This window comes from Lampris incognitus, chromosome 20 (genome assembly GCF_029633865.1).
Source record: "Lampris incognitus isolate fLamInc1 chromosome 20, fLamInc1.hap2, whole genome shotgun sequence".
NCBI lineage: Eukaryota > Metazoa > Chordata > Actinopteri > Lampriformes > Lampridae > Lampris > Lampris incognitus.
The window spans coordinates 35,335,908-35,362,553 of record NC_079230.1 but is presented as its reverse complement, the minus strand read 5'-3'; the positions used below and the strand labels follow the sequence as shown (position 1 = coordinate 35,362,553).

The 26,646-nt window shown below is 46.1% G+C and overlaps 1 protein-coding gene across 1 annotated transcript in view; it reads left to right on the top strand.

The window, feature by feature from the left end:
* The window catches only part of zgc:92664 (uncharacterized protein LOC436695 homolog), a 249,544-nt gene that overhangs the window by 502 nt on the left and 222,396 nt on the right, over positions 1-26,646 (top strand). Inside the window, exon 2 of the mRNA XM_056300565.1 lies at positions 9,378-9,472. Coding sequence (XP_056156540.1) covers positions 9,378-9,472 — 95 coding nt within the window. The remainder of the gene's footprint in view (positions 1-9,377; positions 9,473-26,646) is intronic.

Genomic DNA, 26,646 nt, shown 5'->3' with positions numbered 1-26,646 from the left:
GTTTGGCATGCAAGTTTTGGGCATTTTTGCACCAAATAGATTATAATAAATTGTATTTTAAAGCGTTTGGCATGATTACAAGTAGGGCTGGGTAATAATTCAGTATTGTTGTTTACCATCTGTCAGTGGTATTGGATCGTAATGAAATACAGATATTGTCATATCTTGATACAAAGTTTTGTCTACATTGCTGATAACAAGATTATTTTAATTAGAATTTCTCACCAAATGAGGCGTGACATATTTGAGCGAGTATTTGAAAAGTGGTTTTGTTTGATTTACAACATATTTCAGTGTGTACTCAAGTGGGATTCTGAAACACGGTATTTGCATATATAAGCAGATATCACGATATATTGATATCATGTAAATTTCCTATGATTTCTGTGATAAAATTATTTGTTGAATGCTCAGCCATTGTTTTAACACTTTAAAATGTCATAAAGCTACTTAAGTCCACAATTTCAAGTGTAGTGTTGAGAGCTGGTATTCAGTTAATTTTCTCTGGTTGTTATTGACCCATTTGTTGTTTATTTGATTTTTTTTCATAGTACGAGATGATTTCTTCATGAAGTGTTTAACTTACCCTGACAAATTTAAAAAAAATCCAAGTTCATTTCTCTCTTTGAGTTCATCATTTATCACTGTTTTATATCTGTTATGGTGTATCATTGTGCAAAGGGGGGGAAAACAGCAGTGCAGTGGTGCAGTGCCTTACTAAATGGAAGGAATGAAGACTTAGTGTTTTGCAGAAAACAAGTTGATGTAACATTTAAAGTGGATAGAGAAAGTCTACACACCCCTGTTAAAATGGCAGGTTTTTGTGATGTAAAAAAATGAAACCCAAGATAAATAATGTCAGAACTTTTTCCGCCCTTAATTTGAAATTGAAATTGAAATAAAGTGAAAAACAATTACACATTTTAGGGGAAAATAGTAAAATTACAATAAACCGGATGCATAAGTGTACACACCCTTTTATATTTTGGGATGTGACTGTGCTCAGAATTAGCCAATCACATTTCAATAGTAGTTAGTATACACCTGCCATCAGTTAAAGTGACTGTGATTAACCCTAAGTTAAGTTCTGCTGTTCCTGTAGGACGTTTCTGACATCTTCTTGGTTGCATTCAACCGCAAGAGCCATGGTCCACAAAGAGCTTACAAGGCATGAACAGGATCTTATTATTGAAACGTATCAATCAGGAGAGTGGCAGAAAACACTTTCCAAGGCATTGATATCTGGAGGTTGCAGAGATGAAGATGCTAAGATTTTCACTGGGAGTGATGAAGAAGGACAGGATTAGGAACGAGTATATTAGAGGGACAGCTCAGGTTGGACGGTTTGGAGACAAAGCAAGAGAGGCAAGATGGAGATGGTTTGGACATGTATGGAGGAGAGATGCTGGGTATACTGGGAGAAGGATGCTGAATATGGAGCTGCCAGGAAAGAGGAGAAGAGGAAGGCCAAAGAGGAGGTGTATGGATGTGGTGAGGGAGGACATGCAGGTGGCTGGTGTGACAGAGGAAGATGCAGAGGACAGGAAGACATGGAAACGGATGATCCGCTGTGGCGCCCCCTAAAGGGAGCAGCCAAAAGTAATAGTTGTAGTAGTAGTAGTAGTAGTCGTCGTCAATATCCCATGGAACACATACCTTATTTCCACCAACACAAACCTAGTTCTACCTCTGGACTGGTGCTAGTGCCCGTTCACATTTGGTTCAACTTGCAAAACGTCTAAGAACCAGTTTGCTTTCCCACAGGTTAGAGACCCATGTCATTATGTCACTGTATGCATCTCTGCTTCACCAGCAAGATGAGGCGAGTGATCAACTGTGTAGGTTTCGAATTTTTTACAAATTGTGTATGCTGTGTCATCCTTAAATTCACACCTGAGAGTCTTCAAGCGAGAAATCCATTAAGTAGATTTTGAATATTGGTAGTTTTACAAAAATTGATGGCTAATTGAAAATTTGCTCCTAATGTTTTCAGAGTTGTCAAGTTCCACAAACTGGTGACGAGCCGGCCAGCCACGCTGTGAGCTGCTGGAGCTCTCAGGGGACCAGTCTCATAGACAAGAGGGTCTCCCTGTTGACAGATGGGTTGTTTAAATAGCAATCATAACACAAATGTCCATTATAAAACTAACAGAACCTGTGATTATCTGTCTTGTTCTCCTGTGAGCTGATTGGTCTGAAATGTACAAGGTTTTCTTGATTAATCTCTCAGTATTTCCTGTGGTGAACTCTACAGTGTTTGTCAATATGTTTTTAAGCATAGGATTTGCAGATATTTATGCTAAAATGGGGGTTTTAAATGCAAAAAAAAAAGAAAGAAAAAAGAATGTGAGATGTCAAATTCACTCTGTCAAAGTCGATCGCATAAGGTATGTGCTGATAAAACCATTTGATTCTGGACAAAGTTTGATTTGAAGTGTTGTTGTGGAGTGTCAGTGGGTGCCTGTATTATTCAACAGTACCGATTGTGGCTGTTGTTGGTCATGATAATCTTGCCCACAGCCCCTGATGTAAGCGGTTCTTTCTTCTAGCCCAGCAGAGTTGGTGCTGCTCTAGAACCAGTTTTCCTGGCTGAGAGCCGGTTCTGTGGCTCTTGAAACCCTTAAGACAGGGATGGGCAACTTTGATGATAGACAGGGCCACAAAATGTTGTCCTCACTACCAGAGATTGTGACCGTGCACTTCCACCAGTGGGATACTGTAACCCCATCACTCGATTAACCAATTATAGCTACTAATTTAATGAAAAGAATAAACTATATATCGGTAGTCATTTATTATACCAACATTTGTATTTAGTGAGATTAACACAGAAACAAAACGTCCACATTCCTGAGTGATGTGCCATTATTTTAGTGCAACGAGGTCTCAAAAATCATCATTTAGTAATGGTACAAAAGTTAACATTCACACTAAGTGCAACAACTAATATTCATGTTTGTAGTGCATTTCGACCCTGTCTCTCATTCCATGACATGTTTCTAATAAACACGGGTTTAGCTCGAAATGGTAAATGGACTGTATTTTATACAGCACTTTTCTAGTCTACCGACCACTTGAAGTGCTTTTTTACAATGTATGCCTCCCATTCACCAACTGACACATACATGCATACTCTGATGAAGCCATTGAAACTCACCCACAGGTGGATCAGTAGAGTTGTGTCTCCATGAGATACTTGTGGCCTCTCCTTCTGGCATACAATAGACTGAATGTCAATGTTTGTGCATTAAATCTGCATGAGCTGGACCAGAGTTTCACCTGTCAGCCTGTTTCTCTCTTTTGACCTGGTGTGCTTCATTGTTGAGAAGCTGCTCTGCAGATGTAAGTGCTCCCAAACATGCTGGCCATTGAGAGTGCAAAATCCCTGAGGAGTTGAAAGCGGGACTCGGTAGAAGTCTCCAAAATGAAATTCCTCTCTCATTGTGCTTTTCTTGAAAGAAGGAGTCTGACCATAGTTCCCAAAGTTCAGCTGCAACTCTGGGGGTTGCTCACTGACAGCAGCAGAGAGGGGGTCATGGCGTGGAAATCTCGAAAGTGTTCCTTGAGCTGCTGCTGCAGTGTTTCTGTGTCTGCTCTGTACTTGAGACATGTTTTCTCACATTCGTGGACATCTTTGTGTGTCTCTTCACATGCGGGAAAGTATGCCACATTTGAATGGTTGGATGGAAAGCCTTCTTTGAACAAGGCTAATTTACACTTAAATGTGTTCATGTGTGCATAGAGATCTGACACAGTTTGGCCTCTTCCCTGCAACTGCATATGAAGGTGTTTAAGATGCAAGGTAATATCCGCAAGGAAGGCCATGTCACATCCATCTGATTTCAGCGTGCATCTGCAAATCCCCATAAACGGCACTCATTCAGCCCAAAAGTCTACAAACTTCCTATGATTGAGAGACCAGTTCCCCCTGGAATGAGATTGGTCCCTAAATAACTAAATCCATGACATGGCTGAAGTTCATTGTCTTGGCACAGAGGGCCTCTAGTAAGATCAAAATGAAATAGGATTTAGCCTATGACAAAAATTCTCACAAAGAAAACCCACATTAATAACCAAATTTTTTTTTATTATTTGTTTCTGATTTTTCCCTTTTTCTCCCAATTTAGTGGCCAATCGATCCCTATTTTAGTTCAAACACCCACCCTTGTACTGCATGCGTTCGCCAACTGCATTTCTCCGGCCGGCAGTCTCGAAGGAGACGCCTTGCCACTTTTGTGACAATTTGAATCCAGGCCGAACCACTGCTTTTTCCCCACACACACAGAGACGCATTCATGTGACGAACACAAGCCGACTCCGACCCCCTCCCGAAGACAGCGTTGCCAATTATTGCTTCTTGATCGAGTCCGGCCATAGTCGGATCTGACGAGACCAAGGCGCGAACCCGGGTCCCCAGTGGACAACTGCATCGACACAAAGCCAATGCTTAGACCGCTACACCACCGCGGACCCCTTATAACCATATATTAATAGTTAGCTAGCAATGACGTTACCCACCTGACGTATGATGCAGTGCAATATTGGACAGTCAACGTCGTTCTGTTGGAGGAGCCCAACGAATCCAATGCATCCTCCTCGCATTGATAGTGTGCCATCGGTAACAACAGCTGAAAGCTTGTCAAAGCCCCCATGCTCACTCACAACACTTTTAACAGTGTTGAAAACATCCGTCTTTCAGGATTTTCAGAGCAAGCAGTCGCTTGGTTCTCAAATGAATACGTTAGTAACAGAACTCAGTGCACTAAACATGAGGGTCTGTGTTCTGATTTTGTTACTATCCACAAGGGGTGCCGCAGGACTCTGTATTAGGTCCCCTTTTATTCATTATTTACATCAATGATTTGGGTCTACATGTGTCAGATGCTAATTTGCATTTTTATGCTGATGATACAGTTATTTATTGCTGTGGCTCTACTCTTGTTCAGGCCATTGAATCCCTGCAGGAAGCCTTTGTAGCTGTCCAGCACTCATTATTTCAGCTGAAACTTGTTCTAAACGCTGATAAGACTAAACTTATGCTGTTTTCCAATTCTAGGAAGATATCACAAATGATCCATTCAGTAACCACTTTAGAGGGAAATGAAATAGAGGTGGTCAATGTGTACAAATACCTGGGTGTCCTGATTGATGACTCCCTCATTTTCAAGCCACATGTAGAGAATCTTGTGAAAAAGCTGAGGCTGAAACTGGGTTTTCATTTTCGAAATAAGTTGTGTTTTTCTTTAAATGTAAAAAAGCGACTTGTTGCTGCCACCTTTTTTCCTGTGTTGGATTATGGAGATCTTTTGTATATGAATGCTTCTGCTCAATGTCTCCGCGCGTTAGACGCTGCCTACCATTCCTCTTTGAGATGTTTTACTAATTGCAAATCATTGACACATCACTGTGAGTTGTGTGCTCGGGTGGGATGGCCTGCTCTGGCCACCCGAAGGTTCAGTCATTGGTATATTTTTATATATAAGGCAGTCCTCGGTCTGCTGCCTTCCTACATCTGACTTAATTGCACTGAGAAATGCTGGCCCTTACTCCTTTCGTTCTCTTGACTATGTGTTGCTTTCTGTTCCACATGCCTGTACTGAACTGGGTAAAAAGGCTTTTGTTCATTCTGCACCTTTAACCTGGAATATGTTGCAGAATGACTGAAAATTTACACTGAGCTGTTTTAAATCCAATTGAGAGTACTTGAAGCTGATTTCACAACATGTACTTGTTTTGTATAATCTGCTTGTAATTTTTTTTTCTAATTTTTTTGTCTTTTGTTTGTGTTTTCAAATGTGTAATTTTGCAACTGTGTGATTTTGTAACTGTGCTGCCTATCTTGGCCAGGTCTCCCTTGAAAAAGGTTTGTAATCTCAACGGGATCCTCCTGGTTAAATAAAGGTTAAATAAATAAAAAAATAATAATCCTTGCCCTTGGTAGTGTCATGCAAAGTCACCAGTTTCAATAACTCCCTGTGCACTTCAAATGAACTGTCAATGGCTCTTGTGTAAATGGCTAACAGCTGGCTAACATCAATCACATCTGTACTCTCATCCAACGCTAAGCGGGAGTACTTGCAGTCCTGCTTGACTTGTTTTAGCTTTCCCTGCGCAGGATTTTGAATGTCAAAAATTCTTCACGTCACTGTGCGACGGGACACAGAGACCGTTTCAAAGTTCTTAGCCATGTTATCATCTCCGAAAGCTTTAGCCACCTCTACTGCATATAGCTTCACTGTTTCGCCCTTTGGCAAGGGCTTCTTTGCTTCAGCAAGCTCAAGGGAAACGGCAGAAGACGCTCCCGGAGAGGACTCCCGTGCAGACGTGGCTTTGGGAAGAAGGCTCTGCTGACGCTGTATTCTTCCTTTGAGGTCAGCCATGATGGCGGCGGCTCTGGCACCTCCGGTGTGCGTGCCATATTTGTCTTTGTGCGTGCTGTTGTAGTCGCGACTCCAGTTGAAATCCTTCTTGGCTGATTTTGTTTCCAGGCACACTAAAACACATAGTTTTGTCTTTGAATTCTGTAAAAAAAAAAAATTCTGTCTCCCGTCTTGCCTGGAAGACACGGTTCTCTAGGTCGTTTTTTTGTTGTTTTTTTTTGCCACTCATGTCTGTTCATCAAGTGTCATTGCGGAAGAGGCCCGCGAGAACAAGACGAGACCATGTGCAAGCAGTTGCTTGGCTGCAGGCCTTTCGTGTTTCGAGGAGCGCCCTCTATCAGTGGACAGTATAATTACAACTGAGATCCGGTTCAGATGTGGTCAAATGGCCAACTTGCTTCCAACTTCTGTGAAACCAACAATTTATTGATATTTGGAAACTGACCTGCCAGGGGCCCATGTCTGGCTTATGAACTGGATCGAGAATAGGCACCAGCCCTCAAACTGCCTTAGCGGAAAAGGGGCAACAGTGAAGACAATCATCAACAAGTGGAGTAAATATGGCACAACACTAACATTACCGAGAACAGGACCTCCCTCCGAAACTAATGAGAAGACAAGGAGAAAACTGGTCAAGGAAGCTGCTAGAGTAGGAATCTTAGAAGCCTCAAGTTTTCGCCTTGTCGGTAACGTTAGAGCTGCAGGAATTTCGGGAAAGTATTGGTTGCTCCCTACATATGACAACAGTCTCCTGTGTTCTCCATATGTTTGGGTTATAAAGGGTAGGGTGGCAAGATGGAAGCCTTTTCACACGAAAAAAACAAAAACATCAAAGCCCAACTACATTTTGCAAAAACATATATCCAGTCTCGCAAAACCATGTGGAAAAATGTGTTATAGTCTCAAGAAACCAATGGTGAATATTTTGGCCATAGATCCAAGAGGTATGTTTGGCACAAAAAAAGCACATTGCCAAAAGAACACCATCCTGTGAAGCATAGTGGTGGTGGCATCATGCTTTAAGGCTTATTTTCTTCCGTCGCAACTGGGGCTTTTGTCAAGATGGAGGGAATCATGAATAGCTCCAAATACCAGTCAATTTTGGTGCAAAACTCTCAGGCATCTGCTAGAAAGATGAAGATCTCATCTCATCATCAGCTGCTTCTCCAGGATGGGGTCGCGGTGGCAGCAAGCTAAGTAGGGCACTCTAGACGTCCGTCTCCCCAGCACTGCCCTCCAGCTCCTTTAAGGGGATCCGGAGGCGTTCCCAGACCAGATTGGACATGTAGTCCCTCCAGTGAGTTCTGGGTCTACCCCCGGGTCTCCTCCCACTCGGATGTGCCCAGAAAACCTCCAAAGGAAGGCGCCCAGGAAACATCCTAATCAGATGCCCGAACCACCTCAACTGGCTCCTTTCGATTTGAAGGAGCAGTGGCTCTACTCCGAGCTCCCCCCAGATGTCCGAGCTCCTCACCCTATCCCAGACACCCTACGGAGGAAGCTCATTTCAGCCGCTTGTATCCGCGATCTCACCCTTTAGGTCACTACTCAAAGCTCATGACCATAGATGAGGGTTGGAACGAAGATTGACTGGTAAATTGAGAGCTTTGCCTCCCGGCTCAGCTCCCTCTTCACCACAACGGTCCTGAACAACGTCCACATCACTGCTGATGCTGCAGCAATCCGCGTGTCAACCTCCCTTTCCATCCTACCTTCACTCGTAAACAAGACCCCGAGATGCTTTACATTACATGACATTACATTACAGTCATGTAGCCGACGCTTTTATCCAAAGCGACTTACAATAAGAGCATCATGTAACGTAGGAGATCAGGAGAACTACTAGTCATCAGAGGTCATAAGTGCATCTAAACAAGCATCTAAGAGCAAAACCAGTGCTAAAGTAAAAGCGCAAGAAAGAGATTTTTTTTTCTTTTAAATGAGTGAATACAATAAGTGCTAAGAAGAAGTAACAGGGTGGTAGTTCTTAAAGAGGTGAGTTTTCAACCTGCGCCGAAAGATGGGCAGCGACTCCGCTGTCCTGACATCAGTGGGGAGCTCATTCCACACCTGTGAGGCCAGGACAGTAAAGAGCCGGGACCGGTCGATTGACCGGGTTGATACTTGAACTCCTTCACTGGAGGCAACAAGTCATCTCTAACCCGGAGGGAGCAGGCCACCATTTTCCGGTACAGAACCATGACCTCAGACTTGGAGGTGCTGATTCTCATCCCGGCCATTTCACACTCAGCTGCAAACCGCCCCAGTGCGCGCTGGAGGTCACGTTCTGATGAAGCCAACAAAACCACATCATCTGAGAAGAGCAGAGATTCAGTTCTGAGGTTCCCCAAACGGACACACTCCTCACTCTTCAGAAGGATGAAGATGAAGAGGACACCTTTCAGCATGACAACAACGCAAAGCCAGAGTCCAGACCTGAATCCAATTTAAAATCTGTGGGGTGAGCTGAAGACGGCTGTGTACAACAAATGCTCTTGCAATTTGATGGATCTAGAATGTTTTTTTCAAGGAAGGGTGCGAAAATATTGTCAAGATGAGCCATGCTGATAGACTCTTACCTAAAAAGATTGAGTGCTGTAATAAAATCAAAAGGTCTTCAACAAAGTATTAGTTTAGGGGTGTGCACACTTGTGCAGCTAGGTTATTGTGAGTCTTTTTTTTTTTGCCCTAAAGGTTTTTTTTTTCACTTGAACTTTACAGGTTGCCATTTCATATAAAATGTGGAAGAAGTTCTGACATGATTTATCTTGGTTTCATTTTGTTTTACATCACAGAAACCCGCCATTTTAACAGGGGTGTGTAGAATTTTTATATCCCCTGTATGTGTGTGTGTGTGTTCTTACTTATTTCCCAATTCCATCTGACATAATGAATTCTTAAGTTTTATTCCAGAGGGCTTAGTAACACTTGAGGTATAGGATTCCGCTGATATTACATCCTTGATTAATCCTCTGTGTTCTTGTTGTTATCTGTGAGGTTGGGGAGATCTTCTCTGCAGCAGGAGCTGCCTTCACAAAGCTAGGAGAGCTCACCATGCAGCTGCACCCAGTGGCGGACTCCAGCCCTGCAGGGTAACACACGCCCACACGCCACAATACAACCAACACACAAGCAAATGAGCACAAACTAAACGCCTCCAGGCAAACTCTTCTCTTCCCTTCTCTCACACGCTAATAAGGTTTCCTTTTACTGACCACTTGACACTGACAATATTGCACTAACAGAAATGTCAGTATGTTGTTAAACGTCTTGTGCAAGTGTGTGTGAGTCAGCTAAGCGACCAGGGTAAACACAGTTCTAACGTAAGGGCTTCCGCCGAGCGTGCTGGCGGTCTGCTCCGTTGCCTACCGGCTTGGTCCGGCGTCCCTACAGACATAATTGGCCGTGTCTGCGGGTGGGAAGCCGGATGTGGGTATTTCTCCTGGTCGCTGCACTAGCGCCTCCTCTTGTGGGTCGGGGCGCCTATTCGGGGGGGGGGGGTTGCGGGGAATAGTGTGATTCTCCAACGCGCTACGTCCTCACCAGATGGGGCAGAGAGGGTGGAAAAGCGACCGGGACAGCTCGGAAGAGTGGGGCAATTGGCCAGATACAATTGGGGAGAAAAAGGGGGGGGGGGACTTGTCAGGTATTCCTCAATGCACATTTTGTCTTTGCTATCTGTGAAGTTACCCTTAAGGGTAAGATAAATGACCTATCTAACTACACTTCAAACAATCTCCCATTGCTTTGAAATTCTTTAATTGCACATATTCATCAATTTCCTCACAATCAGCCGAACTCTCTCTGAGGGCACTTCCTGTGGAGGACTGGCTTTATGTCCCTTGATTACTGTAAGATACTTTAAGAATCCAGCTATTCTACAAACTGGACATGTCTTAGAGTCATTTTAGGACATCTTGAGTGGAAATATATCGTGGTGTATACTAGTGAAGGTATCGTCTAGGCACTGTTCTCTTCCCTCACCAGAATCTGGTACAAGGCTAATCGATATGACAGGGGGATGCTGCAGACTGGTGTGATGAATCTGGTACAAGGCTAATCGATATAACAGGGATGCTGCAGACTGGTGTGATGAATCTGGTACAAGGCTAATCGATATGACGGGGATATGCTGCAGACTGGTGTGATGAATCTGGTACAAGGCTAATCGATATAACAGGGATGCTGCAGACGGGTGTGATGAATCTGGTACAAGGCACAGCGATATGACAGGGGGATGCTGCAGACTGGTGTGATGAATCTGATACAAGGTTAATCGATATGACGGGGATAAGCCGCAGACTGGTGTGATGAATCTGGTACAAGTCTAATCGATATAACGGGTATGCTGCAGACTGGTGTAATGAATTTGGTACAAGGCTAATCGATATGACAGGGGGATGCTGCAGACTGCTGTGATGAATCTGATACAAGGCTAATCGATATGACAGGGGGATGCTGCAGACTGGTGTGATGAATCTGGTACAAGGCTAATCAATATGACGGGGATTTGCAGACTGGTGTGATGAATCTGGTACAAGGCTAATCGATGTGACAGGGGGATGCTGCAGACTGGTGTGATGAATCTGGCACAAGGCTAATCGATATGACAGGGGGATGCTGCAGACTGGTGTGATGAATCTGGTACAAGGCTAATCGATATGACAGGGGGATGCGGCAGACTGGTGTGATGAATCTGGTACAAGGCTAATCGATATGACGGGTAAGCTGCAGAGTGGTGTGATGAATCTGGTACAAGGCTAATCGATATGACGGGGATATGCTGCAGACTGGTGTGATGAATCTGGTACAAGGCTAATCGATATAACGGGGATGCTGCAGACTGGTGTAATGAATCTGGTACAAGGCTAATCGATATGACGGGGAGGCTGCAGACTGGTGTGATGAATCTGGTACAAGGCTAATCGATATGACAGGGGGAGGCTGCAGACTGCTGTGATGAATCTGTTACAAGGCTAATCGATATGTTCGGGATGCTGCAGACTGGTGTGATGAATCTGGTACAAGGCTAATCGATATGACAGGGGGATGCTGCAAACTGGTATGATGAATCTGGTACAAGGCTAATCAATATAACGGGGAGGCTGCAGACTGCTGTGATAAATCTGATACAAGGCTAATCGATATGACAGGGGGATGCTGCAGACTGGTGTGATGAACCTGGTACAAGGCTAATCGATATGACAGGGGGATGCTGTAGACTGGTATGATGAATCTGGTACAAGGCTAATCGATATGACAGGGGGATGCTGCAGACTGCTGTGATGAATCTGATACAAGGCTAATCGATATGACGGGATGCTGCAGACTGGTGTGATGAATCTGGTACAAGGCAAAGCGATATGACAGGGGGATACTGCAGACTGGTGTGATGAATCTGATACAAGGCTTATCGATATGACGGGGATAAGCTGCAGACTGGTGTGATGAATCTGGTACAAGGCTAATCGATATAACGGGGATGCTGCAGACTGGTGTAATGAATCTGGCACAAGGCTAATCGATATGACAGGGGGATGCTGCAGACTGGTGTGATGAATCTGGTACAAGGCTAATCGATATGACAGGGGGATGCTGCAGACTGCTGTGATGAATCTAGTACAAGGCTAATCGATATGACGGGGAGGCTGCAGACTGGTGTGATGAATCTGGTACAAGGCTAATCGATATGACAGCGGGATGCTGCAGACTGGTATGATGAATCTGGTACAAGGCTAATCGATATGACAGGGGGATGCTCTAGACTGGTATGATGAATCTGGTACAAGGCTAATCGATATGACAGGGGGATGCTACAGACTGCTGTGATGAATCTGGTACAAGGCTAACCGATATAAAAGGGGGATGCTTCAGGCTGGTGTAATGAATCTAGTACAAGGCTAATCGATATGACAGGGGGAGGCTGTAGAATGGTGTGATGAATCTGGTACAAGGCTAATCGATATGACAGGGGGATGCTGCAAACTGGTATGATGAATCTGGTACAAGGCTAATCGATATAACGGGGATGCTGCAGACTGGTGTAATGAATCTGGCACAAGGCTAATCGATATGACAGGGGGATGCTGCAGACTGCTGTGATGAATCTTGTACAAGGCTAGTCGATATGACAGGGGGATGCTGCAGACTGCTGTGATGAATCTAGTACAAGGCTAATCGATATGACGGGGAGGCTGCAGACTGGTGTGATGAATCTGGTACAAGGCTAATCGATATGACAGCGGGATGCTGCAGACTGGTATGATGAATCTGGTACAAGGCTAATCGATATGACAGGGGGATGCTGTAGACTGGTATGATGAATCTGGTACAAGGCTAATCGATATGACAGGGGGATGCTACAGACTGCTGTGATGAATCTGGTACAAGGCTAACCGATATAAAAGGGGGATGCTGCAGGCTGGTGTAATGAATCTAGTACAAGGCTAATCGATATGACAGGGGGAGGCTGTAGAATGGTGTGATGAATCTGGTACAAGGCTAATCGATATGACAGGGGGATGCTGCAAACTGGTATGATGAATCTGGTACAACGCTAATCGATATAACGGGGAGGCTGCAGACTGCTGTGATAAATCTGATACAAGGCTAATCGATATGACAGGGGGATGCTGCAGACTGGTGTGATGAACCTGGTACAAGGCTAATCGATATGACAGGGGGATGCTGTAGACTGGTATGATGAATCTGGTACAAGGCTAATCGATATGACAGAGGGATGCTGCAGACTGGTGTGATGAATCTTTTACAAGGCTAATCGATATGACAGGGATGCTGCAGACTGGTGTGATGAATCTGGCACAAGGCTAATCGATGTGACGGGGATGCTGCAGACTGGTGTGATTAATCTTGTACAAGGCTAATCGATATGACAGGGAGATGCTGCAGACTGGTGTGATGCATCTGGTACAAGGCTAATCGATATGACAGGGGGATGCTGCAGACTGGTGTGATGGACCCTGCACAGGGCTAATCGATATGACAGGGGGATGCTGCAGACTGCTATGATTAATCTGGTACAAGGCTAATCGATATGACGGGGAGGCTGCAGACTGGTGTAATGAATCTCGTACAAGGCTAATTGATATGACAGGGGGAGGCTGCAGACTGGTTTGATGAATCTGGTACAAGGCTAATCGATATGATGGGGATGCTTCAGACTGGTGTGATGGACACTGCACAGGGCTAATCGATATGACAGGGATGCTGCAGACTGGTGTGATGGACCCTGCACAGGGCTAATCGATATGACAGGGGGATGCTGCAGACTGCTATGATTAATCTGGTACAAGGCTAATCGATATGACGGGGATGCTGCAGACTGGTGTGATGAATCTGATACAAGGCTAATCGATATGACAGGGGGATGCTGCAGACTGGTGTGATGAACCTGGTACAAGGCTAATCGATATGACAGGGGGATGCTGTAGACTGGTATGATGAATCTGGTACAAGGCTAATCGATATGACAGAGGGATGCTGCAGACTGGTGTGATGAATCTTTTACAAGGCTAATCGATATGACAGGGATGCTGCAGACTGGTGTGATGAATCTGGCACAAGGCTAATCGATGTGACGGGGATGCTGCAGACTGGTGTGATTAATCTTGTACAAGGCTAATCGATATGACAGGGAGATGCTGCAGACTGGTGTGATGCATCTGGTACAAGGCTAATCGATATGACAGGGGGATGCTGCAGACTGGTGTGATGGACCCTGCACAGGGCTAATCGATATGACAGGGGGATGCTGCAGACTGCTATGATTAATCTGGTACAAGGCTAATCGATATGACGGGGAGGCTGCAGACTGGTGTAATGAATCTCGTACAAGGCTAATTGATATGACAGGGGGAGGCTGCAGACTGGTGTGATGAATCTGGTACAAGGCTAATCGATATGATGGGGATGCTTCAGACTGGTGTGATGGACACTGCACAGGGCTAATCGATATGACAGGGATGCTGCAGACTGGTGTGATGGACCCTGCACAGGGCTAATCGATATGACAGGGGGATGCTGCAGACTGCTATGATTAATCTGGTACAAGGCTAATCGATATGACGGGGATGCTGCAGACTGGTGTGATGAATCTGGTACAAGGCTAATCGATATGACAGGGGGATGCTGCAGACTGGTGTGATGGACCCTGCACAGGGCTAATCGATATGACAGGGGGATGCTGCAGACTGCTATGATTAATCTGGTACAAGTCTAATTGATATGACGGGGAGGCTGCAGACTGGTGTAATGAATCTCGTACAAGGCTAATCGATATGACAGGGGGAGGCTGCAGACTGGTGGGATGAATATGGTACAAGGCTAATCGATATGATGGGGATGCTTCAGACTGATGTGATGAATCTGGTACAAGGCTAATCGATATGACGGGGTTGCGGCAGACTGGTGTGATGAATCTGGAACAAGGCTAATCGATATGACGGGTAAGCTGCAGAGTGGTGTGATGAATCTGATACAAGGCTAATCGATATGACGGGGATGCTGCAGACTGCTGTGATGAATCTGGTACAAGGCTAATCGATATAACGGGGATGCTGCAGACTGGTGTAATGAATCTGATACAAGGCTAATCGATATGATGGGGAGGCTGCAGACTGGTATGATGAATCTGATACAAGGCTAATCGATATGACAGGGGGATGCTGCAGACTGCTATGATTAATCTGGTACAAGGCTAATCGATATGATGGGGATGCTGCAGACTGGTGTGATGAATCTGGTAAAAGGCTAATCGATATGACAGGGTTGCGGCAGACTGGTGTGATGCATCTGGTACAAGGCTAATCGATATAACAGGGGGAGGCTGCAGACTGGTGTGCTGAATATGGTACAACGCTAATCGATATGACAGGAGGAGGCTGCAGACTGCTGTGATGAATCTGGTACAAGGCTAATCGATATGATGGGGATGCTGCAGACTGGTGTGATTAATCTGGTAAAAGGCTAATCGATATGACGGGGTTGCGGCAGACTGGTGTGACGAATCTGGTACAAGGCTAATCGATATAACGGGGAGGCTGCAGACTGCCGGGATAAATCTGATACAAGGCTAATCGATATGACAGGGGGATGCTGCAGACTGGTGTGATGAATCTGGTACAAGGCTAATCGATATGACAGGGGGATGCTGCAGACTGCTGTGATGAATCTTGTACAAGGCTAGTCGATATGACAGGGGGATGCTGCAGACTGCTATGATTAATCTGGTACAAGGCTAATCGATATGACAGGGATGCTGCAGACTGCTGTGATGAATCTTGTACAAGGCTAGTCGATATGACAGGGGGATGCTGCAGACTGCTATGATTAATCTGGCACAAGGCTAATCGATATAACGGGGATGCTGCAGACTGGTGTAATGAATCTGATACAAGGCTAATCGATATGATGGGGATGCTGCAGACTGGTGTGATGAATCTGGTAAAAGGCTAATCGATATGACGGGGTTGCGGCAGACTGGTGTGATGAATCTGGTACAAGGCTAATCGATATGACAGGGGGATGCTGCAGACTGCTGTGATGAATCTGATACAAGGCTAATCGATATAACGGGGAGGCTGCAGACTGCTGTGATAAATCTGATACAAGGCTAATCGATATGACAGGGGGATGCTGCAGACTGGTGTGATGAATCTGGTACAAGGCTAATCGATATGACAGGGGGATGCTGTAGACTGGTATGATGAATCTGGTACAAGGCTAATCGATATGACAGGGGGATGCTACAGACTGCTGTGATGAATCTGGTACAAGGCTAACCGATATAAAAGGGGGATGCTGCAGGCTGGTGTAATGAATCTAGTACAAGGCTAATCGATATGACAGGGGGAGGCTGTAGAATGGTGTGATGAATCTGGTACAAGGCTAATCGATATGACAGGGGGATGCTGCAAACTGGTATGATGAATCTGGTACAAGGCTAATCGATATAACGGGGAGGCTGCAGACTGCTGTGATAAATCTGATACAAGGCTAATCGACATGACAGGGGGATGCTGCAGACTGGTGTGATGAACCTGGTACAAGGCTAATCGATATGACAGGGGGATGCTGTAGACTGGTATGATGAATCTGGTACAAGGCTAATCGATATGACAGGGGGATGCTGCAGACTGGTGTGATGAATCTTTTACAAGGCTAATCGATATGACAGGGATGCTGCAGACTGGTGTGATGAATCTGGCACAAGGCTAATCGATGTGACGGGGATGCTGCAGACTGGTGTGATTAATCTTGTACAAGGCTAATCGATATGACAGGGAGATGCTGCAGACTGGTGTGATGCATCTGGTACAAGGCTAATCGATATGACAGGGGGATGCTGCAGACTGGTGTGATGGACCCTGCACAGGGCTAATAAATATGACAGGGGGATGCTGCAGGCTGCTATGATTAATCTGGTACAAGGCTAATCGATATGACGGGGAGGCTGCAGACTGGTGTAATGAATCTCGTACAAGGCTAATTGATATGACAGGGGGAGGCTGCAGACTGGTGTGATGAATCTGGTACAAGGCTAATCGATATGATGGGGATGCTGCAGACTGGTGTGATGGACACTGCACAGGGCTAATCGATATGACAGGGATGCTGCAGACTGGTGTGATGGACCCTGCACAGGGCTAATCGATATGACAGGGGGATGCTGCAGACTGCTATGATTAATCTGGTACAAGGCTAATCGATATGACGGGGATGCTGCAGACTGGTGTGATGAATCTGGTACAAGGCTAATCGATATGACAGGGGGATGCTGCAGACTGGTGTGATGGACCCTGCACAGGGCTAATCGATATGACAGGGGGATGCTGCTGACTGCTATGATTAATCTGGTACAAGTCTAATCGATATGACGGGGAGGCTGCAGACTGGTGTAATGAATCTCGTACAAGGCTAATCGATATGACAGGGGGAGGCTGCAGACTGGTGGGATGAATCTGGTACAAGGCTAATCGATATGATGGGGATGCTTCAGACTGATGTGATGAATCTGGTACAAGGCTAATCGATATGACGGGGTTGCGGCAGACTGGTGTGATGAATCTGGAACAAGGCTAATCGATATGACGGGTAAGCTGCAGAGTGGTGTGATGAATCTGATACAAGGCTAATCGATATGACGGGGATGCTGCAGACTGCTGTGATGAATCTGGTACAAGGCTAATCGATATAACGGGGATGCTGCAGACTGGTGTAATGAATCTGATACAAGGCTAATCGATATGATGGGGAGGCTGCAGACTGGTATGATGAATCTGATACAAGGCTAATCGATATGACAGGGGGATGCTGCAGACTGCTATGATTAATCTGGTACAAGGCTAATCGATATGATGGGGATGCTGCAGACTGGTGTGATGAATCTGGTAAAAGGCTAATCGATATGACAGGGTTGCGGCAGACTGGTGTGATGCATCTGGTACAAGGCTAATCGATATAACAGGGGGAGGCTGCAGACTGGTGTGCTGAATATGGTACAACGCTAATCGATATGACAGGAGGAGGCTGCAGACTGCTGTGATGAATCTGGTACAAGGCTAATCGATATGATGGGGATGCTGCAGACTGGTGTGATTAATCTGGTAAAAGGCTAATCGATATGACGGGGTTGCGGCAGACTGGTGTGACGAATCTGGTACAAGGCTAATCGATATAACGGGGGGGCTGCAGACTGCCGGGATAAATCTGATACAAGGCTAATCGATATGACAGGGGGATGCTGCAGACTGGTGTGATGAATCTGGTACAAGGCTAATCGATATGACAGGGGGATGCTGCAGACTGCTGTGATGAATCTTGTACAAGGCTAGTCGATATGACAGGGGGATGCTGCAGACTGCTATGATTAATCTGGTACAAGGCTAATCGATATGACAGGGATGCTGCAGACTGCTGTGATGAATCTTGTACAAGGCTAGTCGATATGACAGGGGGATGCTGCAGACTGCTATGATTAATCTGGCACAAGGCTAATCGATATAACGGGGATGCTGCAGACTGGTGTAATGAATCTGATACAAGGCTAATTGATATGATGGGGATGCTGCAGACTGGTGTGATGAATCTGGTAAAAGGCTAATCGATATGACGGGGTTGCGGCAGACTGGTGTGATGAATCTGGTACAAGGCTAATCGATATGACAGGGGGATGCTGCAGACTGCTGTGATGAATCTGATACAAGGCTAATCGATATAACGGGGAGGCTGCAGACTGCTGTGATAAATCTGATACAAGGCTAATCGATATGACAGGGGGATGCTGCAGACTGGTGTGATGAATCTGGTACAAGGCTAATCGATATGACAGGGGGATGCTGTAGACTGGTATGATGAATCTGGTACAAGGCTAATCGATATAACGGGGAGGCTGCAGACTGCTGTGATAAATCTGATACAAGGCTAATCGATATGACAGGGGGATGCTGCAGACTGGTGTGATGAATCTGGTACAAGGCTAATCGATATGACGGGGATGCTGTAGACTGGTATGATGAATCTGGTACAAGGCTAATCGATATGACAGGGGGATGCTGCAGACTGCTGTGATGAATCTTTTACAAGGCTAATCGATATGACAGGGATGCTGCAGACTGGTGTGATGCATCTGGCACAAGGCTAATCGATGTGACGGGGATGCTGCAGACTGGTGTGATTAATCTTGTAAAAGGCTAATCGATATGACAGGGAGATGCTGCAGACTGGTGTGATGCATCTGGTACAAGGCTAATCGATATGACAGGGGGATGCTGCAGACTGGTGTGATGGACCCTGCACAGGGCTAATCGATATGACAGGGGGATGCTGCAGACTGCTATGATTAATCTGGTACAAGGCTAATCGATATGACGGGGATGCTGCAGACTGGTGTGATGAATCTGGTACAAGGCTAATCGATATGACAGGGGGATGCCGCAGACTGGTGTGATGGACCCTGCACAGGGCTAATCGATATGACAGGGGGTTGCTGCAGACTGCTATGATTAATCTGGTACAAGGCTAATAGATATGACGGGGAGGCTGCAGACTGGTGTAATGAATCTCGTACAATGCTAATCGATATGACAGGGGGAGGCTTCAGACTGGTGTGATGAATCTGGAACAAGGCTAATCGATATGACGGGTAAGCTGCAGAGTGGTGTGATGAATCTGATACAAGGCTAATCGATATGACGGGGATGCTGCAGACTGCTGTTATGAATCTGGTACAAGGCTAATCGATATAACGGGGATGCTGCAGACTGGTGTAATGAATCTGATACAAGGCTAATCGATATGATGGGGAGGCTGCAGACTGGTATGATGAATCTGATACAAGGCTAATCGATATGACAGGGGGATGCTGCAGACTGGTGTGATGCATCTGGTACAAGGCTAATCGATATAACGGGGAGGCTGCAGACTGGTGTGATGGATCTGGTACAAGGCTAATCGATATGATGGGGATGCTGCAGACTGGTGTGATGAATCTGGTAAAAGGCTAATCGATATGACGGGGTTGCGGCAGACTGGTGTGATGAATCTGGTACAAGGCTAATCGATATGACAGGGGGATGCTGCAGACTGCTGTGATGAATCTGATACAAGGCTAATCGATATAACAGGGAGGCTGCAGACTGCTGTGATAAATCTGATACAAGGCTAATCGATATGACAGGGGGATGCTGCAGACTGGTGTGATGAATCTGGTACAAGGCTAATCGATATGACGGGGATGCTGTAGACTGGTATGATGAATCTGGTACAAGGCTAATCGATATGACGGGGATGCTGCAGACTGCTGTGATGAATCTTGTACAAGGCTAGTCGATATGATAGGGATGCTGCAGACTGCTGTGATGAATCTTGTACAAGGCTAGTCGATATGACAGGGGGATGCTGCAGACTGCTGTGATGAATCTGATACAAGGCTAATCGATATAACGGGGAGGCTGCAGACTGCCGGGTTAAATCTGATACAAGGCTAATCGATATGACAGGGGGATGCTGCAGACTGGTGTGATGAATCTGGTACAAGGCTAATCGATATGACAGGGGGATGCTGCAGACTGCTGTGATGAATCTTGTACAAGGCTAGTCGATATGACAGGGGGATGCTGCAGACTGCTATGATTAATCTGGTACAAGGCTAATCGATATGACAGGGATGCTGCAGACTGCTGTGATGAATCTTGTACAAGGCTAGTCGATATGACAGGGGGATGCTGCAGACTGCTATGATTAATCTGGCACAAGGCTAATCGATATAACGGGGATGCTGCAGACTGGTGTAATGAATCTGATACAAGGCTAATCGATATGATGGGGATGCTGCAGACTGGTGTGATGAATCTGGTAAAAGGCTAATCGATATGACGGGGTTGCGGCAGACTGGTGTGATGAATCTGGTACAAGGCTAATCGATATGACAGGGGGATGCTGCAGACTGCTGGGATGAATCTGATACAAGGCTAATCGATATAACGGGGAGGCTGCAGACTGCTATGATAAATCTGATACAAGGCTAATCGATATGACAGGGGGATGCTGCAGACTGGTGTGATGAATCTGGTACAAGGCTAATCGATATGACAGGGGGATGCTGTAGACTGGTATGATGAATCTGGTACAAGGCTAATCGATATAACGGGGAGGCTGCAGACTGCTGTGATAAATCTGATACAAGGCTAATCGATATGACAGGGGGATGCTGCAGACTGGTGTGATGAATCTGGTACAAGGCTAATCGATATGACAGGGGGATGCTGTAGACTGGTATGATGAATCTGGTACAAGGCTAATCGATATGACAGGGGGATGCTGCAGACTGCTGTGATGAATCTTTTACAAGGCTAATCGATATGACAGGGATGCTGCAGACTGGTGTGATGCATCTGGCACAAGGCTAATCGATGTGACGGGGATGCTGCAGACTGGTGTGATTAATCTTGTAAAAGGCTAATCGATATGACAGGGAGATGCTGCAGACTGGTGTGATGCATCTGGTACAAGGCTAATCGATATGACAGGGGGATGCTGCAGACTGGTGTGATGGACCTTGCACAGGGCTAATCGATATGACAGGGGGATGCTGCAGACTGCTATGATTAATCTGGTACAAGGCTAATCGATATGACGGGGATGCTGCAGACTGGTGTGATGAATCTGGTACAAGGCTAATCGATATGACAGGGGGATGCCGCAGACTGGTGTGATGGACCCTGCACAGGGCTAATCGATATGACAGGGGGATGCTGCAGACTGCTATGATTAATCTGGTACAAGGCTAATAGATATGACAGGGATGCTGCAGACTGGTGTGATGGACCCTGCACAGGGCTAATCGATATGACAGGGGGATGCTGCAGACTGCTATGATTAATCTGGTACAAGGCTAATCGATATGACGGGGATGCTGCAGACTGGTGTGATGAATCTGATACAAGGCTAATCGATATGACAGGGGGATGCTGCAGACTGGTGTGATGAACCTGGTACAAGGCTAATCGATATGACAGGGGGATGCTGTAGACTGGTATGATGAATCTGGTACAAGGCTAATCGATATGACAGAGGGATGCTGCAGACTGGTGTGATGAATCTTTTACAAGGCTAATCGATATGACAGGGATGCTGCAGACTGGTGTGATGAATCTGGCACAAGGCTAATCGATGTGACGGGGATGCTGCAGACTGGTGTGATTAATCTTGTACAAGGCTAATCGATATGACAGGGAGATGCTGCAGACTGGTGTGATGCATCTGGTACAAGGCTAATCGATATGACAGGGGGATGCTGCAGACTGGTGTGATGGACCCTGCACAGGGCTAATCGATATGACAGGGGGATGCTGCAGACTGCTATGATTAATCTGGTACAAGGCTAATCGATATGACGGGGAGGCTGCAGACTGGTGTAATGAATCTCGTACAAGGCTAATTGATATGACAGGGGGAGGCTGCAGACTGGTGTGATGAATCTGGTACAAGGCTAATCGATATGATGGGGATGCTTCAGACTGGTGTGATGGACACTGCACAGGGCTAATCGATATGACAGGGATGCTGCAGACTGGTGTGATGGACCCTGCACAGGGCTAATCGATATGACAGGGGGATGCTGCAGACTGCTATGATTAATCTGGTACAAGGCTAATCGATATGACGGGGATGCTGCAGACTGGTGTGATGAATCTGGTACAAGGCTAATCGATATGACAGGGGGATGCTGCAGACTGGTGTGATGGACCCTGCACAGGGCTAATCGATATGACAGGGGGATGCTGCAGACTGCTATGATTAATCTGGTACAAGTCTAATCGATATGACGGGGAGGCTGCAGACTGGTGTAATGAATCTCGTACAAGGCTAATCGATATGACAGGGGGAGGCTGCAGACTGGTGGGATGAATATGGTACAAGGCTAATCGATATGATGGGGATGCTTCAGACTGATGTGATGAATCTGGTACAAGGCTAATCGATATGACGGGGTTGCGGCAGACTGGTGTGATGAATCTGGAACAAGGCTAATCGATATGACGGGTAAGCTGCAGAGTGGTGTGATGAATCTGATACAAGGCTAATCGATATGACGGGGATGCTGCAGACTGCTGTGATGAATCTGGTACAAGGCTAATCGATATAACGGGGATGCTGCAGACTGGTGTAATGAATCTGATACAAGGCTAATCGATATGATGGGGAGGCTGCAGACTGGTATGATGAATCTGATACAAGGCTAATCGATATGACAGGGGGATGCTGCAGACTGCTATGATTAATCTGGTACAAGGCTAATCGATATGATGGGGATGCTGCAGACTGGTGTGATGAATCTGGTAAAAGGCTAATCGATATGACAGGGTTGCGGCAGACTGGTGTGATGCATCTGGTACAAGGCTAATCGATATAACAGGGGGAGGCTGCAGACTGGTGTGCTGAATATGGTACAACGCTAATCGATATGACAGGAGGAGGCTGCAGACTGCTGTGATGAATCTGGTACAAGGCTAATCGATATGATGGGGATGCTGCAGACTGGTATGATTAATCTGGTAAAAGGCTAATCGATATGACGGGGTTGCGGCAGACTGGTGTGACGAATCTGGTACAAGGCTAATCGATATAACAGGGAGGCTGCAGACTGCCGGGATAAATCTGATACAAGGCTAATCGATATGACAGGGGGATGCTGCAGACTGGTGTGATGAATCTGGTACAAGGCTAATCGATATGACAGGGGGATGCTGCAGACTGCTGTGATGAATCTTGTACAAGGCTAGTCGATATGACAGGGGGATGCTGCAGACTGCTATGATTAATCTGGTACAAGGCTAATCGATATGACAGGGATGCTGCAGACTGCTGTGATGAATCTTGTACAAGGCTAGTCGATATGACAGGGGGATGCTGCAGACTGCTATGATTAATCTGGCACAAGGCTAATCGATATAACGGGGATGCTGCAGACTGGTGTAATGAATCTGATACAAGGCTAATCGATATAACGGGGAGGCTGCAGACTGCTGTGATAAATCTGATACAAGGCTAATCGATATGACAGGGGGATGCTGCAGACTGGTGTGATGAATCTGGTACAAGGCTAATCGATATGACGGGGATGCTGTAGACTGGTATGATGAATCTGGTACAAGGCTAATCGATATGACAGGGGGATGCTGCAGACTGCTGTGATGAATCTTTTACAAGGCTAATCGATATGACAGGGATGCTGCAGACTGGTGTGATGCATCTGGCACAAGGCTAATCGATGTGACGGGGATGCTGCAGACTGGTGTGATTAATCTTGTAAAAGGCTAATCGATATGACAGGGAGATGCTGCAGACTGGTGTGATGCATCTGGTACAAGGCTAATCGATATGACAGGGGGATGCTGCAGACTGGTGTGATGGACCCTGCACAGGGCTAATCGATATGACAGGGGGATGCTGCAGACTGCTATGATTAATCTGGTACAAGGCTAATCGATATGACGGGGATGCTGCAGACTGGTGTGATGAATCTGGTACAAGGCTAATCGATATGACAGGGGGATGCCGCAGACTGGTGTGATGGACCCTGCACAGGGCTAATCGATATGACAGGGGGTTGCTGCAGACTGCTATGATTAATCTGGTACAAGGCTAATAGATATGACGGGGAGGCTGCAGACTGGTGTAATGAATCTCGTACAATGCTAATCGATATGACAGGGGGAGGCTTCAGACTGGTGTGATGAATCTGGAACAAGGCTAATCGATATGACGGGTAAGCTGCAGAGTGGTGTGATGAATCTGATACAAGGCTAATCGATATGACGGGGATGCTGCAGACTGCTGTTATGAATCTGGTACAAGGCTAATCGATATAACGGGGATGCTGCAGACTGGTGTAATGAATCTGATACAAGGCTAATCGATATGATGGGGAGGCTGCAGACTGGTATGATGAATCTGATACAAGGCTAATCGATATGACGGGGATGCTGCAGACTGGTGTGATGCATCTGGTACAAGGCTAATCGAAATAACGGGGAGGCTGCAGACTGGTGTGATGGATCTGGTACAAGGCTAATCGATATGATGGGGATGCTGCAGACTGGTGTGATGAATCTGGTAAAAGGCTAATCGATATGACGGGGTTGCGGCAGACTGGTGTGATGAATCTGGTACAAGGCTAATCGATATGACAGGGGGATGCTGCAGACTGCTGTGATGAATCTGATACAAGGCTAATCGATATAACAGGGAGGCTGCAGACTGCTGTGATAAATCTGATACAAGGCTAATCGATATGACAGGGGGATGCTGCAGACTGGTGTGATGAATCTGGTACAAGGCTAATCGATATGACGGGGATGCTGTAGACTGGTATGATGAATCTGGTACAAGGCTAATCGATATGACAGGGGGATGCTGCAGACTGCTGTGATGAATCTTGTACAAGGCTAGTCGATATGATAGGGATGCTGCAGACTGCTGTGATGAATCTTGTACAAGGCTAGTCGATATGACAGGGGGATGCTGCAGACTGCTGTGATGAATCTGATACAAGGCTAATCGATATAACGGGGAGGCTGCAGACTGCCGGGTTAAATCTGATACAAGGCTAATCGATATGACAGGGGGATGCTGCAGACTGGTGTGATGAATCTGGTACAAGGCTAATCGATATGACAGGGGGATGCTGCAGACTGCTGTGATGAATCTTGTACAAGGCTAGTCGATATGACAGGGGGATGCTGCAGACTGCTATGATTAATCTGGTACAAGGCTAATCGATATGACAGGGATGCTGCAGACTGCTGTGATGAATCTTGTACAAGGCTAGTCGATATGACAGGGGGATGCTGCAGACTGCTATGATTAATCTGGCACAAGGCTAATCGATATAACGGGGATGCTGCAGACTGGTGTAATGAATCTGATACAAGGCTAATCGATATGATGGGGATGCTGCAGACTGGTGTGATGAATCTGGTAAAAGGCTAATCGATATGACGGGGTTGCGGCAGACTGGTGTGATGAATCTGGTACAAGGCTAATCGATATGACAGGGGGATGCTGCAGACTGCTGGGATGAATCTGATACAAGGCTAATCGATATAACGGGGAGGCTGCAGACTGCTATGATAAATCTGATACAAGGCTAATCGATATGACAGGGGGATGCTAAAGACTGGTGTGATGAATCTGGTACAAGGCTAATCGATATGACAGGGGGATGCTGTAGACTGGTATGATGAATCTGGTACAAGGCTAATCGATATAACGGGGAGGCTGCAGACTGCTGTGATAAATCTGATACAAGGCTAATCGATATGACAGGGGGATGCTGCAGACTGGTGTGATGAATCTGGTACAAGGCTAATCGATATGACAGGGGGATGCTGTAGACTGGTATGATGAATCTGGTACAAGGCTAATCGATATGACAGGGGGATGCTGCAGACTGCTGTGATGAATCTTTTACAAGGCTAATCGATATGACAGGGATGCTGCAGACTGGTGTGATGCATCTGGCACAAGGCTAATCGATGTGACGGGGATGCTGCAGACTGGTGGGATTAATCTTGTAAAAGGCTAATCGATATGACAGGGAGATGCTGCAGACTGGTGTGATGCATCTGGTACAAGGCTAATCGATATGACAGGGGGATGCTGCAGACTGGTGTGATGGACCTTGCACAGGGCTAATCGATATGACAGGGGGATGCTGCAGACTGCTATGATTAATCTGGTACAA